Source organism: Vipera berus (genome assembly GCF_964194415.1).
Source record: "Vipera berus genome assembly, chromosome: 2".
Lineage (NCBI taxonomy): Eukaryota > Metazoa > Chordata > Lepidosauria > Squamata > Viperidae > Vipera > Vipera berus.
Genome location: NC_138203.1, coordinates 207,713,985 through 207,731,936, shown reverse-complemented (window position 1 = coordinate 207,731,936; position 17,952 = coordinate 207,713,985). Strand labels below are relative to the sequence as shown.

Here is a 17,952-nt window from a genome sequence, read left to right as displayed (position 1 = left end):
CAGATGACTGCCCAGTCTGGCCAACACAAACCAGCTAAAGCCCTCCAAAATATCTTAAATACAACAGTCACTTTGTAGGGCAGACAGGCAGGAGATTAGCAGAGCGCATTCATGAACGCAATGAAAACTCCTTAATTTCACAACACTTGGACAGACTCAACCATAGTTTCAACTGGGAAACTGAGAGCATCCTAGGCCAAGTCAAGTTGAAAAAGGCTAGAGAATTCATGGAAGCCTGGCATTCAGACAAATCAACCATGAATGGAAATAAACTGTATTTACACACCATTTAATGGAGACAATAAAAAATCTAAGAAAGATATAAAGCTATTGGAACACATCCTCTCCACAGCAGCCACTATCCAGATAAGCAGGGATTAACACCAGGGATTAACAATCATGCAGGTAACAATATCCTAATCAAGGAAGTACCAAGGAGAAAACCACAGCCCCACCAAAAACCGGCAGCGTAAGGTGCTCTATATTAATAGGGACCAAACTCCGCATTCACTGGCCCCGATGTTACCTACTTGGATAATGAAATGTCTGCAAGCAAACAACCAAGCCCAAAGAATAGCAAGGACTCCACAATACAACCCTGAGCCAGAGTGACTCCCTATTATTGTAACGATTGAACGATTTCCCATCAAATGATTTCCCTGCTTAATTTTGAAGATATACCTCCAGGATACGCATGGCTCCCAATCCCTTTGTTTCTCTCCCAGAAACCCCCTTGATTGTGTCAAATTTTAGTTATGCAATTCCTTGATATTTAGAGGTGGGGGGAAAAACAGAAAACATTTGTGTAGGCTGTACAATAGGTTGACTCATTTCAAAACAAATTTAGAACAAAATGAAAATCCTGATCCCATCTTACTTTTTTTCTCTTTGCTCCTTAGCCCTTCCACCGCATATTAAATACATTCCCACCTCTAACAAGGACTAGGGGTGACATGATATCAATGTTCCAATATCTCAGAGGCTGCCACAAGGAAGAGGGAGTCAAGCTATTCTCCAAAGCACCTGAAGGCAGGTCAAGAAGCAACAGATGGAAACTAATCAAGGAGAGAAGCAACCTAGAACTAAGGAGAAATTTCCTGAGAGAACAATCAGTGGAACAACTTGCCTTGAGAAGTTACGTGTGCTTCAACACTGGAGGTTTTTAAGAAAAGACTGGACAACCATTTGTCTGTAATGGTATAGGGTTTCCTGCCTGAGCAGGGGGTTGGACTAGAAGACCTCCAAAGTCCCTTCCAACTCTGTTATTCTGTTATCTGATTTACTGAGTTTGTTACAACTTGGACAATTATTGTGCAAGCGTTCACTGTTATTCTGTTATCTGATTTACTGAGTTTATTACAACTTGGACAATTATTGTGCAAGCGTTCAATTTCTAATTTTTTTTCTTTCAAGCGCTGCTGGCAAACTAGTGGAAATCATTGTTAAATTCTGGAAGAAAGACTATTTCTTTCCCATTTACCCACTTTGAACCCAGTTTCACCTAACTGCCTTTCCTGGTCTGATAATCTCTTGACATACCTACAGCTCCTCTTGTTCCGACTCAAAACAGGAAAGAATCAAGGATGATGGCAGTTATCATCTGAAGGGCAATAGATTAAGGAGTACTCATCTAACATATAATTTGCAGGGGTGGCTCAGCATACTTACATGTTCATGCCTCTTTTTGAAGGTTATCCATTTTCTGAAAGAATCACAAAGCAAATGATTTCAATTTGTTCTTTTCACACATAACACGGAGAGATAATAGTGTGCTAAGAAATACAGACTGTGCTGGGGGGGAAAAAACACACCACCCAGAGTCTTTTCAATTCTTCAATGGAAAAAAACTCAGTTTCAAAAGCAAGAGTTTGGCTTTCACTTGTGTTGAAGAAAAATACATTTCTGGGGAAAGAGTAGACTACCTTTGAGTAAATACATTCTGAAGGTTCTGGAGGGTAGATAAAAGCTAAGCAAAACAAGCCGAACAAGAGTAATTTGCCCTATTCAACTTGCGTGCAAGAGAACAGATGGAATGTGTTTCATGTTAAAGAATTCTTGACCTCTAAAATAACAAAAACAACAATAAAACCTATTACTTCCTTTCTGATTTGGTTTAATCCCTTCCAATCCTTAACTCGGGAAGAAGTAAGCCTTTTAGATTATATTAGGAGAGTCATTTATGTAATTGTTTGTATTTCCAAATGAGGGATGTTTTTCTATATCCTATCTTTGATATATTACCCAATCCACTATCTGGGCTAAAGTACTTCTTCCCTAAAGAGGTCTGCTAGAAACACTGTTTTTGTACATAAGATAATTACTCTTCCATTTAATAATTTTCCTCGTCCATCACATTAACAATCTAGGGAGTTTTCTGGGGGCCACGTGTGGCCTCAAATTGTGCACCTCTGCTCTGAAAACAATTTTGGAGCATAAAAAAAAGTGGCACGTCTGGAGATAGCTCTATATACACAGTGAACTAAATATATGTCTCCGAGTCAGATAAATACAGAATGGTGAGAACAGTTACTCAAAGTCTACTGATCTATTCAATATGTACCTGCTCAGAACTTGTAACTAAACCAATTAATGGTGGGGTGATTTTCCTTCAGCTCAATCCTGTATTGGTTGACGATTAAGGACCATCAAATTACCAAACTTAATTTAAACACCAGACGAGTTTAATTTGTACCAGACACATATGCCACACAAACAATTCGAAACAAGAATGTTGTTTCCTACCTTCTTTTTCTTCTTTTTCTTCTGTGACCCATCTGCATCAGGTCTCTCCACATTTTTCTTCTTCTTTTTCTCTGTAAGACATTTAACAGTACAGGGTAAACAATTCAGATTACGTCTTTAAAAAAAACATTCTGGGGCCACATAAAAGCACCTTCCCAGTTTTGAATGATTTTAAGTGCAGGACCAGCTGTACCAAATCCCCCAAGATACTTTATTTCTTGGATTCCAAAGCCATATAAGGAAATGATTACTACAACATGTTAAGAACCTTCATATTATGAATGAGTGCTGAGGCTGTGCTAGGAAAATCTAGGACTGTCAGTTGTTTTTCTGCAAACATCCAGATTTACACCAGAATCTCCTATTTATTGCATTTGGAATTTTTTTTTGCTAATATTATATGCAGAGATATCTTGATTTGAATAGACCCGCATTTAGCAGATTTCAAGAGCAATGGAACTACTTGGCATTCAGAGATTCCCCCCCCCCACCCTTCCAATAAGGGATAAATGCACTGCAAATGAATATTCCAGATGAGGCGGTTAAATTAATTTTCCTTCATTTAATCCTTACAAAGCAATTTATACTACTTGCCTATAAACTGCCTCAGTAATGTACTTCAAAACCTTCTCCTCAAATGGGCCATTCAAATGAGGTTTCACTGTGTTGTGGCTGATTTAATCCAGGCACTGAGGTCTCAGGAATTTATTTTCTCACTAACTAGGATAGCAAAATAAGGGGTAGAATAAGGAATGGCAAGAAAATGTGAAGGATTAAGCAGCTGAAGACAGCCCACAAGAACTTTTAGTGATTGCTTGCTGACAGGGACAAGCACTGTGGAGGGGTGGTGTGGGGTGAATAAAACAGTTTTTATGGTCCTCACACTGCAAACTTTATTCAAGCATATCTGGAATGTTGAGGGCAAGTCTGGGATAATACTAGAAGAACAGCTGCTCTGGGGAATCGGGGTTATAAAATAGCCATTTACCAGAGGGCTAATTGGTGATAATGCTCCTTATCGGTCCCTTTTGACATTAGGATGCTATTACCACCATCGTCCCTTTCTTTTTTTTCTAAACAGATGGGCACATTTGTAAATTTGGCTGCAGCCATGTTATTTTCTATGAATTCCTAGGAGGCTAATTCCCAAGTGTTTCTTGGATACAAAGATAACTCTTTAAGGTTGGCTTGTACCATGTCAGTGTTCAAGCTTCACATATGTGGCACCACACAGAAATACCCAACAATAATCTACACCATTTTTCCAACTCTGAATTTGACTAAGAGAGTTGTTAAAACCCAAACATAACACCATGTGGTCAAGCTATTCTCCAAAGCACCTGAAGGGAAGACAAGAAGCATTGGATGGAAACTAGTCAAGGAGAGAAGCAACCTAGAACTAAGGAGAAATTTCCTGACAGTTAGAACAATTAACCAGTGGAACAACCTGCCTCCAGAAGCTGTGAATGCTCCAATGCTGAAAGTTTTTAAGAAGAGACTGGACAGCCATGTTTCCTGCCTGAGTAGGGGGTTGGACTAGACGACCTCCAAGGTCCCTTCCATCATCATCATCATCATCATCATCATGCATAGCCAGGGTGAAACCAAATCTGCTTCACTATCTGGACACATACATTAAGACTAATGCACAGCTTACACCAGCTGACCATTTGCAGCTTCCTGGCTCTTTTCCTAGTTTTAAGGTAATAACTACAGAGATTGCTCCATTAATGGAAATAAGATGGTGCTCCTCTGATAATTTAATATTTTCAGCATCTATAATCTAATTTGGCAATGTATTTGTAGTTGAGTTCACTATGTATTATACACTCATTCTAGAGTGACTTCAACTAATTGAAGAGACAGTATGGCTGTTACTTTAAAAATCCCGACTAAAAATCCTAATCCACCCTTTCCTAAACTGTCACCCTCTGAATATGTTGAACCTAGTTCCCTAAAGTCCTTGCCAGCATGGTCAAAGGCAGGTTGCTATGACTACTGTACAATGAACTCCTCCCCACCCCCCAGTGATGGAGAGAGAATTTATAAATCATGATACAGGCAAGGAAAGGTGGAAGCCTCCAAAAATAAAAATAGAACAACAGAGATAGTGCTAGGGGTGTAGAAAAAGGACTCTGGAGAGAAAAAGAACATTGTTAACTCATGTTTAGGTTCCCACTTCTACAGATATATTCTGACTTTTAAGGTCAGTGAGTTTTTCAGAGAATTCGTTGACAGGAGAGACCAATACTGCCGATTTAGACTAGAATCTCCTTGAAAGACATAGTAATGTTAGTTTGGACAAAGGACCACAAAAGAGTAAGAGGAGAAATTGAATGTGGCCCTTGTAATTAGCCTTTCAAATTAGAAGACACCTGGTAAGAAGGGGTACTACTTAGTCCAGGGGTAGGCAACCTCGGCTCTTTTATGACTCATGGGACTTCAACTCTCAGAATTCCTGAGTCACCTGACTCAGGAATTCTGGGAGTTGAAGTCCATGAGTCATAAAAGAGCCGAGGTTGCCTACCCCTGACTTAGTTGCAGTATGTATGTATGTATGTATGTATGTATGTATGTATGTATGTATGTATTTTATTTATTTGACTTATATACCGCCCTATTCCCATAGGACTCAGGGCGGTTTACAGGGCAATTAAAACCATACAATACAAAAGTTAAAATAAATTTAAAACAATTAAATTTAAGCCCAAAAGTTAAAACTTTTTTTGTTGTTGTTAGCTGCGAAGTCGTGTCCGACCCATCGCGACCCTATTCATAAATGGTATTCATCTCTATGGCTTCAAGGCAACTTCCAACAGAAAAAGCAAACAACTTTATCAACAGGTAGGAAGAATCTACCAGAATAGCCGTAATTTTGTTGAGCATGGCTGCCTTATATTGCTAACCAATGTGACAGTCAGCAATGCAATTAAGTATACGTACAGAATGTGCTTGAAATATGAAATATACCATCTCTCTGTTATCTTAGCTGGTAGACAACTACAACAAAGCTTGTGGCTCAGTCTGCTTTCAATTAGAAACATGTGCCAAAAACAGTTCAAATCAGAGGGCAAAAATATTAAGTGTATAAGCTATATTGAACTGTAACACAGAGAAAATGCTTTGGAAAAAAAAGTTCCCTCTAAGAGATTCGCATACCTTCACCACTGAATGTTACCTACTGATATATAGTCTGAGTGAATGCACAACACCAAAGAGTGGTATCGTATTTGTTCCATTTGTTTCATAAACAAGCATCCAACATTTTCCAATGTGAAAAAGTAATTCCTCATTTCGAGTAAAAAACAATTCAAAGCAACTTGGTCTTTGGTATGAGTGCATCATTACACAATCAAGATCAATTTGAGATAGCCCTGCCAAATATAAATCACAAACTATGAGACTCTGGTATTCTTACTACACAGATTTTAAGGGCATGTCGTGCCCTATTCAGAAGAAATTTCTGAAGACTTCCATTTTAAAAAAGTCAAAATCTTATCAGTCTGAGAACGGTTACAAATCCATTAAGCCTTCACCAGAGACTTAATCTTGAATTGGAGATCTGGGACAATAGTGAATCTTCCCAAGATGAGTTACCTTGCTGACATCACAACAGTGCAGCATAAATTCATCCAGGGAGTCATAAAGAATTGCAAAAGGACCTCTATGATTTTCCAGTTCCCTGTTATCTTGACTGAAGTCAATGTTGATGACTCCATCAAAAAAACACTGCTAAAAATGGGATTAACTGGAGAATAACAAGTCAAAGCCACTGCTGAGAAAGAACGATGGGTCACCTCAAATTAGCCAAAATATAGTTTGTCTTCCACAGAAACGTTCTATCAACAGATGAAGCAAAAATGGGTACATAGGAAACCAAGTATCGTTTTCCAAAATAAGAACCTCATAAAGGTAAAGGTAAAGGTTCCCCCGCACATGTGTGCTAGTCGTTTCCGACTCTAGGGGCCGGTGCTCATCTCCGTTTCAAAGCCGAAGAGCCAGCGCTTGTCCGAGGACGTCTCCGTGGTCATGTGGCCGGCATGACTAGACGCCAAAGGCGCACGGAACACTGTTACCTTCCCACCATAGTGGTCCCTATTTTTCTACTTGCATTTTTACGTGCTTTCGAACTGCTAGGTTGGCAGAAGCTGGGACGAGTAACAGGCGCTCACTCTGCTACGCGGCACTCGGGATTCGACCCGCCGAACTGCCGACCTTCTGATCGACAAGCTCAGCGTCCTAACCCACTGAACCACCGCGTCCCTCAAGAACCTCATACCAACTATTAAATATGGAGATGACAATGTCATGAGTCGGCAGGTGTTTTTTTTGTCTCAGGACATAGATGATTTGCTATCATTGAAGGATGTATGAGTTTTACATGACAATATCACCTAACTATTCTGCTAGTTGAAGCTGAAATTCATAAATCAATGATCCCAAAGGTACAAACTTACAAGGAAGTTTAAAATATAATGGAAGGAGGAAGATAAGATTCAATATTTTGGAATGGCCTAGCCAAAGTCCAGATCTAAACCCCGTGGAAATGTTGTGCAGGATTACAGAATGAGCAATAAGCCGTGGAAAAATAAGCCAGAATTCTCACACAACGTTAGAGACGCATTGCCAATTACAAAAAGGGGCACAACAGTTACTGAATCTAAGATAGCAATTATTTGCATGTTGGGTCACTTTGTTTCTGAAGTACTGTAAAGGAAACAAGCGTCAAAAGTCAATGCTACTTCTGCATTTTTGTCTTTTTATGTGTTTATATCTGTATAAATATATTCTATCTGTTTGCTCAGATTCACAGGCCATCCTGGCAAAAATAGGATAGAAACCAGAAAATCTAAAAGAGGGCAATATGCACACAGAGTAGAATAGATGGGTGATTTTTATACATGATAAATAGTTTCTATCCCCTTTTTTACATGTACATTTCTAAAGCATTATAGTCTATTCTTGTGCACATTAGTCAAGTGAAGCAGAGTATGAAGTTTTAATTTTTTCTTCCTTCCTCCCTCAATAGAGAGGATAAGATCAGCAAAACTGAAGTCTCCATACAAGAGCCTCTTCCCTTCTTGTTCTCCAATTGCTAGAGGAGGCCTGTGGCCATTTCTGTTTGGAAATTCGGCAGGAAACTCTTAATGTCTCAGCAGGAATGACTGAGCTGCTCTTTGAATAGCAAGATTGATGGTGTTCTAGCAGCTCCCTCTCTCTTAAGTGTTTGTAGCAGCTCTCTAAATGCAGCCTTCTTAAGACTGACTCCTCTACAACGATATTCAGGATTTATTCAGCTACTGCTGAATATGACCATTTAGCAGCCTTTGTATCTGAAGCATCCTTTTCTGCTCGATCTGTGAAAATTGTCAGCATATGCCTGAGCTGGGAAAGCTGCCTCCATTTCACTTTGAAAGCCATGCAGCGAAGGGAAGCCATTTCCTAAGACATATCCTAGCTTGGCTCTTCCGCCTCCTCCATCTGTTCTAGCCAGAAAATCGGAAAGAAATCATTGGTAATTATCTATCAAAACAGGTGAAACACAGGAGGAGGGTTGTATTTTGCACCCAGGACGGCATGTGCTTTTTTTCTAAAATACAGGGAAGGGCTGTAATACCTCCACTTCATAAAGTAGAAGCGTTTCTACCAAAAGCACGGCTCCAGCTGGGAACACTGAGGGGTTTTGAACAAATCCCAAAAACCAAAGGACTCCTTGTTTGGGATGGTGCCTGAGGAAAACTAATCTGGTGGGCTAATTCATATGGGGATAAAGTAAAGCAGCTGATTTAAGCTTGTTTTTAATTTTAGTTCTGTGTTGATTTAAACTCTGTTCTTCTATTTTTTTTTAAAAAAAAACACCTCTAAAATAGGAGAGCCGCTTTGGTATAAGGTTAAGGCATCAGGATAGAAACCAGGAAAGTTCTAGTTCTATCTTAGGTACAAAGCCAGCTGGGTGACCTTGGGCCAGTCACTCTCTCTCAGTCCCAAGAAGCAGGCAATGGCCCACCACTCATGTGCTCACACAAAAGTGCCTATGATCAAAATAAGGGACATTACAGAGCAATCACAAAGTAGGTCCGTGTAACACCACACATTTTAAGGGAAAGTATGAAGCGGTACATCCAAACGTTCTGGACCAATCCTGGACGGAACAAAAAGGAAGATGACCCTGAGGATCAGGGTGGGATCAGATAATTTGCAATCAGTTCAGATCCTGGGGTTCAAAAAGGACTGAGGGCACCATAGAAAAGGGGAAGTAGTTAAAGCAGACTAAGCCCATACAATGAGGAAGGAAGTGGCTGAAAAAAACAAAACAAAGCAAAGCAGAAGAATGTTAAAAATATACCTTCTGAAAAGCCTTCTTGCCTATCCTTTTCACTTAATTCTTTTTCTTTGGAGGCATGTTAGGATAGCTTCTTTCCACAAGTATAAGGTGGGGACATCAGTGTGCTGCATACGGTGGTGGGATTCAAATATGTGAACAACCGGTTCTCTGTGTGGATGCCGCTTCCGTAAATCCATTCTTGGCCCAGGGAACAAAAAATTAGCTACCAGTTCTGCCAAAGTGGTGCAAACTGGCTGAATCCCACCACTGGTTGCATATACTGAATACACCTTTTCCCACTACTCCCCTTTACCAGGCATCTTCAAACTTGGCCTTTTTATGACTTGTGGACTTCAACTCCTGCCTGGCTGAGGAATTCTGGGAGTTGAAGTCCACAAGTCATAAAAGGACCAAGTTTGAAGACCCCTTCCCTTTACCAACACAACAAATGAATTGGTAACAACTGCTTAAAGGTAAAGGTAAAGGTTCCCCCGCACATGAATGCTAGTCGTTTCTGACTCTAGGGGCCGGTGCTCATCTCCATTTCAAAGCTGAAAAGCCAGCGTTTGTCCAGGGACGTCTCCGTGGTCATGTGGCCGGCATGACTAGATGCCAAAGGTGCACAAAACGCTGTTACCTTCCCACCGTAGTGGTCCCTATTTTTCTACTTGCATTTTTACGTGCTTTCGAACTGCTAGGTTGGCAGGAGCTGGGACGAGTAACAGGCGCTCACTCTGTTACACGGCACTCGGGATTCGACCCGCCAAACTGCCGACCTTCTGATCGACAAGCTCAGTTTCCTAACCCACTGAACCACCGCGTCCCCTAGAACTGCTTATTGGTAAGCAATACCTCTTTACCACATGGGGGCAGCAGAACGCACTAAATAATGGGGGAGGGGGGGAAAGGGCCAGGAGCATTAATTAGCACCTAGCTTTGTTGGAGTAGGGATGGGGTTCTCACTTTTATCAGACTTCTTTTCTTTGCTATCTTTTTTCTTTGTGGATTTGGTACCGTCTGAAGACTTGGGTTTGTTCTTCTTCTTCTTCTTCTTCTTTACCGGCGCCTCTTCCTCGCTCTGCACTTTAAGCTTCTTGGCCTTTGAAACCTCAGGGCCAGCGTCCCCATCGGCCAGTTTCCTTTTCTTGGATGGCTTCTCTTTCTTTCCAGTTTTGGACGTCTTGGCTTTTGCCACAGGGTTAGCCCGGGCATCTTCTTGGGTTCCTTGCTCCTTGTTCCCAGGGAGAGATCTGAACAATGGAGCAAGCGATTCTGGCAACGGTGCCGCAGGTGCCTCTCGGGCTTGGCCATTGCTCTGAGCCTTTGCAGCAGCTTTCTTGGCTGGGGGCGGCTTGGAGCTGGTGCTCTCCAGTCCTCGCTTCCCTGGCCCCTTTCCCTTAGCAGCCGCCGCTTCCTTCCCAGAAGAAGGCAACGAGGTGATCTCTGTAGAAAAGGAAATTTATTTTTTTTACAATTAAGCCACTATTAAGAACCTGATCCCCGTAGAGTAGCACTGCCAAAGGTAAAGGTAAAGGTTCCCCCGCACATGCGTGCTAGTCGTTTCCAACTCTAGGGGCCGGTGCTCATCTCCGTTTCAAAGCCAAAGAGCCAGCACTTGTCCGAGGACATCTCCGTGGTCATCTGGTCAGCATGACTAGACACCAAAGGCGCACGGAACGCTGTTACCTTCCCACCGTAGTGGTCCCTATTTTTCTACTTGCATTTTTACATGCTTTCGAACTGCTAGGTTGGCAGAAGCTGGGACGAGTAACAGGCGCTCACTCTGCTACACGGCACTCGGGATTCGACCCGCCAAACTGCCGATCTTCTGATCGACAAGCTCAGCATCCTAACCCACTGAGCCACCGCATCCTTCCAGCACTGCCAATTTGTGGGTAATTTTTTCCAACTCAGCATCAAAATACATGAATGACTATGAATGAAGGATATTTAAAGAAATGGCCCGTGTTCATAAGCTATATAAGCTTTTTGCTCCCCCATGCTCGGCTGCTTCACAGCTGCTAAGCATGCTGCAAATCCAAGGGTTTACTCGGTCATGGCTATATTCCCATTTCTTCTTGCTCCAGGAAATCCTCAGCTACAGGATTCTGTCTTCTGGTTGTGCAATTAGTTTAAATGCCATTTCCCCCCACTTAACGCTTTCCAGATATGTTTGTCTTAAAATTACCAGGCAACTTGGCTAATGGCTGGGAAGTATGGGATCGGATTTTAATTTTTTATTTTCTTTTAAAAAAGAGGAAATCATGTCAATGTTACCTTAAGGAGAAGATTTCTGTAGTGCGCCTATGCACATGTTCAAATATGCCACATGTAAAAGTATCTGTTAAGCTTCATGTTCCAAACAGTTAGCCTTTTGATGATTAGCTTTTAAGCTGTCATAAGACTCTTTATTGTTGATTAAGTCAAACGGTCCCAGAAACAGGAAGAATTCAGCTTAGCATTAACATGATTCCCCAGTGCTGCTATAAAAACCAAAAAGGGACCCATTTCAACAACACCTTCGGGCAGCCCATTGATCTTTCTCTTTTCACACAGTCTAGAACTTTGGATTGTGGTTTTTTTTTGGTCAAGCTTTCACAGCCACCTCCATTTACAAGCTAGGGAATAATTTAAGCAGGCAGCAAAGGAAAGGGAAATCTGACATGTAAATATGGTAACTATTCTATCTGCACGCACTCCTGGGACTAATCTGCAAAACCTTATTCTCTTTGGGCCTTCTTTGAGCACACAGTAGAAAAACAGTTTGGCATATTTTGTAGATGGAAACTAAAGTCTCCCAGTGTGGGAGTCCCTTATTTTAATCATTTGACTGAAGGGCAGAATTTGTCCTTTTCTTCAGACATGAATGAACCTGGTGATACAGTCTGCAGAATCAAAACTCTCATTTTAGATGCTAGGATGGTGATGAGCCATTTAAAGATGGCCAAATGAATTTGGACTACATGAGCCATCCTACGCCTCCATTTAGGATACCCATCATAGAATTAGATCAGGGATGGATAGCCTGTGCCCTATGGAGGAATACAGCTCCCCTGGATTAATTTTTCCAGATCTTCCTTGTCCATAAATGGCTGCACCAATACTTGGTGGCAAATTGGTGATTTTGAGCACTAGGCATTAAATAAAAAGAACAGAGGCTCAAAATAGAGGCATTAAATCTTTAGTGGGTTAATAATCATTTTGAGTAGGAAAACATTATTCTAAACACTTCTCAATGGCCCCAAATTTAACCCCACCCCATCACACCCCTAACTCCTTCATCACCTCAAAGCCAAACCCGCCAAATTGAAGAAAGGAAATAAACCACGTTTATTGACTGGAAGTTGCCCACATGTGTCTTAGACAATTTTAGTGTAGGTATGAGATATCTTTTGTATCTCAATGTTATGCAATGTGGAACCTTGTCACATTGATTTGGACTATCAGAAATGTAATTATAACACAATCTGGACAGTCAGTGGCCTCATACAACACCATCTAAGCTCAACACTGTATTAAATAAGTTCAGCAATAAAAGTACAGTATTAGGCAACTGAAGAATTTTTTAGGACAGTATTTCTCATCCTCAGCAGCTTTAAGATGTGTAGACTTTGTGGACTTCAATTCCAGAAGTTGCAGATGTGACACATTTGGAAGGAAACCTGGGGAAAGGCTTGGCCTAATTAACTTTCAGGAAAGACAGATACTTTCTAATTTACAGAAGTCTGTTGTACAGTTACACCTAGCTAGATGCATTTCTATTCTAATCTGTCCCAATTAAAAGAAAAATAAATTTTATCAGCACAACGTCTTCCTACGTAATAAAAGAACTTTATCTCAGAATTTTGGCTTAAAATGTAGACTAATAATTTGAAAAATGTTGCATTACATTAAGAATTTATACATTCCCCAGTCTCAGATGCTCCATAGCCACCAGAGTTTGGTCTAGTGCAGGGGTAGGCAACCTCGGCTCTTTTATGACTCATGAACTTCAACTCCCAGAATTCCTCAGTCAGCTGACTGAGGAATTTTGGGAGTTGAAGTCCATGAGTCATAAAAGAGCTGAGGTTGCCTACCCCTGGTCTAGTGGTTAAGGCAGCAGGCTAGAAAGCAGGAGACCGTGAGACCGTTCAGGATTACCCAGATAATTCCTAAAAACTGCCTTTCTTTTAGTCTTCTCTACCAACAAGTTCCCTCAAAGCCAACCTGTTTCCTCACCTTCACTATCGCTCGAAGAGCTGTCAGTCGAAGATGAGCTATCAGCAGGAGCCGGCTTCCCAGAAGACTTTGCTTGAGCACTGACAGTCAGACTACTAACTTTCCCGGAACCCTGTTTGGATAGCAGAGGACTTGCTGCCACAGCAGATGCCTGGATCTTGCGAGGACCTGATAGCCCCGTTAAGAGAGACTAGAAGGGGAGAAAAGAGAAAGAAATCATGTGTGCACATATGATTAATAACAAGGGCAATTAACAGAGTGATATATCGGAATCCCTTCAATTAGCAAAAATGATCAATATCGGTTTAGTTCAATACTTTTTACAACTTCGTAGCAAGTGCTGACACGTGAAATTTGAAGAAGTATTTTTCAACTTGTTCCTCTGAAAGGGAATTTCAGCTTGTCATTCTGAATGCTTAATTCATGAAGGCTGGGGCAAATAGTATGTGTTGTGTGTTTGTGTGTGTGTGTGTGTGTGTGTGTGAGAGAGAGAGAGAGAGAGAGCACGTAAGAGAGAGAGAGAAATGGCAAGAACAAAGATCTACCAGAGAACTAAACTTTTATTGTTGCCTTCCAAGTCTGATGTCAATTATCCTGACTGGAATTTGGGGAAGAGCTCCACTCTAAGTAATGTATGAAAGAGTCTGGATAAGGAAGGCTGTTTTAGATGTATTATTTATTAAACAAATGTGTATAGCCGCCCAAGTCAGATATATAAAAGACCTATCGCATAATAAAACCATTTAAAAAGCACACTTAGATTAGCCACTCAATCAGCTCCATTTCCATTGCTAGTCCATAGGTCCACTGACATAGCCACTTCTAGGGCCTTTTGGAAAAGAAGCAGGGTGGGGGCCAATCTTATCTTGGGAGGAACGTTTTTCCTTAGAGAAGTCGCCATCTGTCAGACCTGCCCCAGTCCAATTTCTTAGGAAAGAAAGACCCTCGACTCCATTTGGTTGAAGTGACAGATTCTTTTACTAAAAGATGTTAGTTGCAGTAGAATCAGGCTAAAACTAAATTTCCGGTGCCCAAGAGATACAGAAAGTTTACCTGTATCCTAGCCCTCCCCCCATGACCAGTCTCTCTTCAACCAATAAGAGTTCACCTAGGTCAGTGGTCCCCAACCTTTGTAACTTGGCGGTCTGGCTGGGGGGAAGGGAGGGGAACTGGGCTGCACATGCATTCGGCCGACATATGTGCGCGCCGGCCTGCCGCTCCCCTGGCCTGGTTGGGGACCCCTGGCCTAAGTGTTTTGAGAACGCTGAGATGTTTAGGCTAATTCACATTCTTTCTCAGGGTGCATGGCCTTGGGTGCTGGCACAAACTGGTTCCAACCTGTCCTGCTCTTTGCTGTCATTCCCTACTCCCAATTACCCATCACTACACAAGCAGGTTGATTGCCCATCTGTTCCCTCCACCCCCACAATGTCTCCTCCTCCCTCCTAGCCTTTGATGGCAGGATGCCAGCAAGGCATTAAGCTGAAGATGGCAGACCTGAGAAGGCCCTTTTTTGTGGTCTCATCAGATGACAAGCCCTAATTGAGGGAGCCTGTAATATGCCCTGCCCTCCTGTCCTGGTGGGTGGGGTGGTTGCAATAGGGGGGAGGCAGTCTAAATTTAGCCAGTTTTCATTCCCATGGGACTCATGTCCCCCTGTATCATTTCTAAACGTGCCTCTCCCAACAAGCTACTTGGATACATGAGTTTAGGGGGCAACATTCTGGCTACAAATTGAAGGGAGAGGGCTGTCGAACTTAAAGTCTTGGGGGGAAAAAGACACACAACACAAGGCTCAAGCTGCGCACATATGGCCATGCAAGTGCAAGTTCCTTCAAAACTTTTGCTTTCTTCTTCTAATGAGCTCGTGAAGGCAACCCCTTCACAAGCTCATTAGATTTCTAATGTGTGGGCTAAGCCATGAAAAAGTGTGTAGGCTGCCAGCACAATTGTTCAAAAAAAGGCAAACAGAGTTGGGGAGCTGTTAAACGCTTCCATTTTCTAGAAAAGGAGGGGAAGTATTTATATGTTGTATGGATTTATGACCTGCAGGATAAATTTGCTTCTCTGTTCTCTCCCTCTTAAATAGGCATATGGGAGGTTGTTCGGGATTACTACAGTCCCATAATTGCATGCAAGTCTAACGTGTCACAGATCTACAGCTGGTACCACACATTGCTCATAAAGACAACTTTACAGCTAAGGCATGGCTGAAATTGCAACTGAAAACTGCTGCTGTACCCATAGTACAGTTCCCCCTGTAGCCATTTAAAGCTCTGTATTTTTCATTTTCATTAAATCAATCCACCCACCCTGATCAGTATAAGTTCAGAAAGGCTGCTATCAACATGCTAACTGTGGAAGTTCTGACTTTGTTCAGAGGCAAATTGTAGGTTCATGGATTATGCAGACAAGCACACTTGTCGGCTCTCACGGGAAAGGTGATTTTACCATAAAAGAAAGACTATCTTATCTATCACTTTTTTATTTACAATAAGTTTTATCTTTCATCTTACCATTCTAAGACCTTTCTTAAACTCTATTCTATTGTCCTTCATTAGCTCGGATTTATTTTTTTACTTTTGCCAGCTTCACCAAGTAGACTCTATAGCAGAGGTAGGCAACCTCGGCTCTTTTATGACTCATGGACTTCAACTCCCAGAATTCCTGAGTCAGCATAACTGACTCAGGAATTCTGAGAGTTGAAGTCCATGAGTCATAAAAGAGCCGAGGTTGCCTACCCCTGCTCTATAGGAACAGAGTCTTTCAGCGTCTCCCTTGTAAACCAGGGAGAAGCTTGCCCAAGATGCTTTCTCGTTATTTTCCTGGCTCAGGCCACTTTTATCTGACTGCTGTCTTCGCAGCAGCCCTTCTTCCTGTCCTTTATGGCCATTCCCCGGTCTTCCAGAATTTCTGTCTTATTTTCTACTATTATTATTATTACGCTATTCTGCTTTAGTTCAGTTCTGATTACCTCCATTCTTTCTTCTACACCTACAGTTGCAAGAAAAAGTATGTGAACCCTTTGGGATTACGTGGAGTTTTGCATGAATTGGCCATAAAATGCGCTCTAAAAGTCATGTAAGTCACAACAATAGAAAAACACAGTCTGCTTAAAATAATACTACACAAACATTAGCTGTTGTCATGTTTGAATTGAACATAAGATGGAAACATTCACAGTGTAGGGTGGAAAAAGTATGTGAACCTTTGGACTTAATAACTGGTTGACCCTCCTTTGGCAGCAATAACGTTTCCTGTAGTTGCAGATCAGACCTGCACAACGATCTGGAGTAATTTTGGACCACTCCTCTTCACAAAACTGTTTCAGTGTAGCAATATTCTTGGGACGTCTGGTGTGAATCGCTCTCTTAAGGTCATGCCACATCATTTTAATCGGGTTGAGGTCAGGACTCTGACTGGGCCACTCCAGAAGGCGTATTCTGTTCTGTTGAAGCCATTGTTTTGTTGAATTACTTGTATGCTTTGGGTCATTGTCCTGTTGCATCACCCAACCTCTGCGGAGCTTCAGTTGGCGGACAGATGGTCGTACATTTTCCTGCAAAATGTCCTGATAAACTCTGGAATTCATTTTCTCATCAATGACAACAATCCGTCCAGGCCCTGAGGCAGCAAAGCAGCCCCAAACCATGATGCTCCCTCCGCCATGCTTTACAGTGGCGATGAGCTTTTGATGTTGGTGTGCTGTGCCTTTTTTTCTCCATACATAGTGTTGTGTGTTTTTCCCAAACAACTCAATTTTGGTTTCATCTGTCCACAGTATATTTTGCCAGTAGTGCTGTGGAACATCCAGGTGCTCTTTTGCAAACTTCAAACATGCTGCAATATTTTTTTTGGACAGCAATGGCTTCCTCCGTGGTGTCCTCCCATGTACTCCATTCTTGTTTAATGTTTTCCTTATTGTAGATGTGTCAACAAAAATGTTAGCATGTGCCAGAGATTTCTGTAGGTCTTTAGCTGACACTCTAGGATTCTTCTTTACCTCATTAAGCATTATGCGCTGTGCTCTTGCAGTAATTTTTACAGGACGACCACGCCTAGGGAGAGTAGCAACAGTGCTAAACTTTCTCCATTTGTAGACAGTCTGTCTTACCGTGGACACATGAACATCAAGGCTTTTGTAGATACTTTTGTAACCCTTTCCAGCTTCATGCAAGTCAACAATTCTTGATCGTAGGTCTTCTGAGAGCTCTTTTCTGCAATATTTTGGTTTGGTTCACATCAGACAGTGCTTCTTGAGACCAGTAAACCCAAAACAGGTGTGTTTTTTTAAAGGGTAGGACGGCTGTCAGCAACACATCCAATATTATCACACTGATTGGAGTCAAGGTTGGCTCACTCCTGGCTCCAATTAGCTCTTGGAGAAGTCATTAGGCTAGGGGTTCACATACTTTTTCCACCCTGCACTGTGAATGTTTCCATCTTATGTTCAATTCAAACATGACAACAGCTAATGTTTGTGTAGTATTATTTTAAGCAGACTGTGTTTTTCTATTGTTGTGACTTACATGACGTTTAGAGCGCATTTTATGGCCAATTCATGCAAAACTCCAGGTAATCCCAAAGGGTTCACATACTTTTTCTTGCAACTGTATCTGTAGAGCCTAAATATCCCTTTCGCTATTTCCCTTCCTTCAAGACTTCCT

At 41.7% G+C, this 17,952-nt stretch overlaps 1 protein-coding gene across 11 annotated transcripts in view; it reads right to left on the bottom strand.

The window, feature by feature from the left end:
* TCOF1 (treacle ribosome biogenesis factor 1) overlaps positions 1–17,952 on the bottom strand; it is a 59,984-nt gene that overhangs the window by 6,208 nt on the left and 35,824 nt on the right. For 9 of the 11 annotated variants that reach the window (XR_014025072.1, XR_014025073.1, XM_081317354.1 and 6 more), the window contains exons 16-19: positions 13,286–13,475; positions 10,031–10,510; positions 2,743–2,813; positions 1,669–1,702 (exon numbers count right to left, since the gene is read on the bottom strand). Coding sequence is in view for 9 of the 11 variants with exons in the window: in XM_081317354.1 (XP_081173480.1) it covers positions 1,673–1,702; positions 2,743–2,813; positions 10,031–10,510; positions 13,286–13,475 (771 nt within the window). In the remaining 2 variants the exon portion in view is untranslated. Of the gene's footprint in view, positions 1–1,668; positions 1,703–2,742; positions 2,814–3,336; positions 3,463–9,997; positions 10,511–13,285; positions 13,476–17,952 lie in introns of those variants that run through there. The other 2 variants (XM_081317358.1, XM_081317351.1) reach the window with 2 other exon arrangements.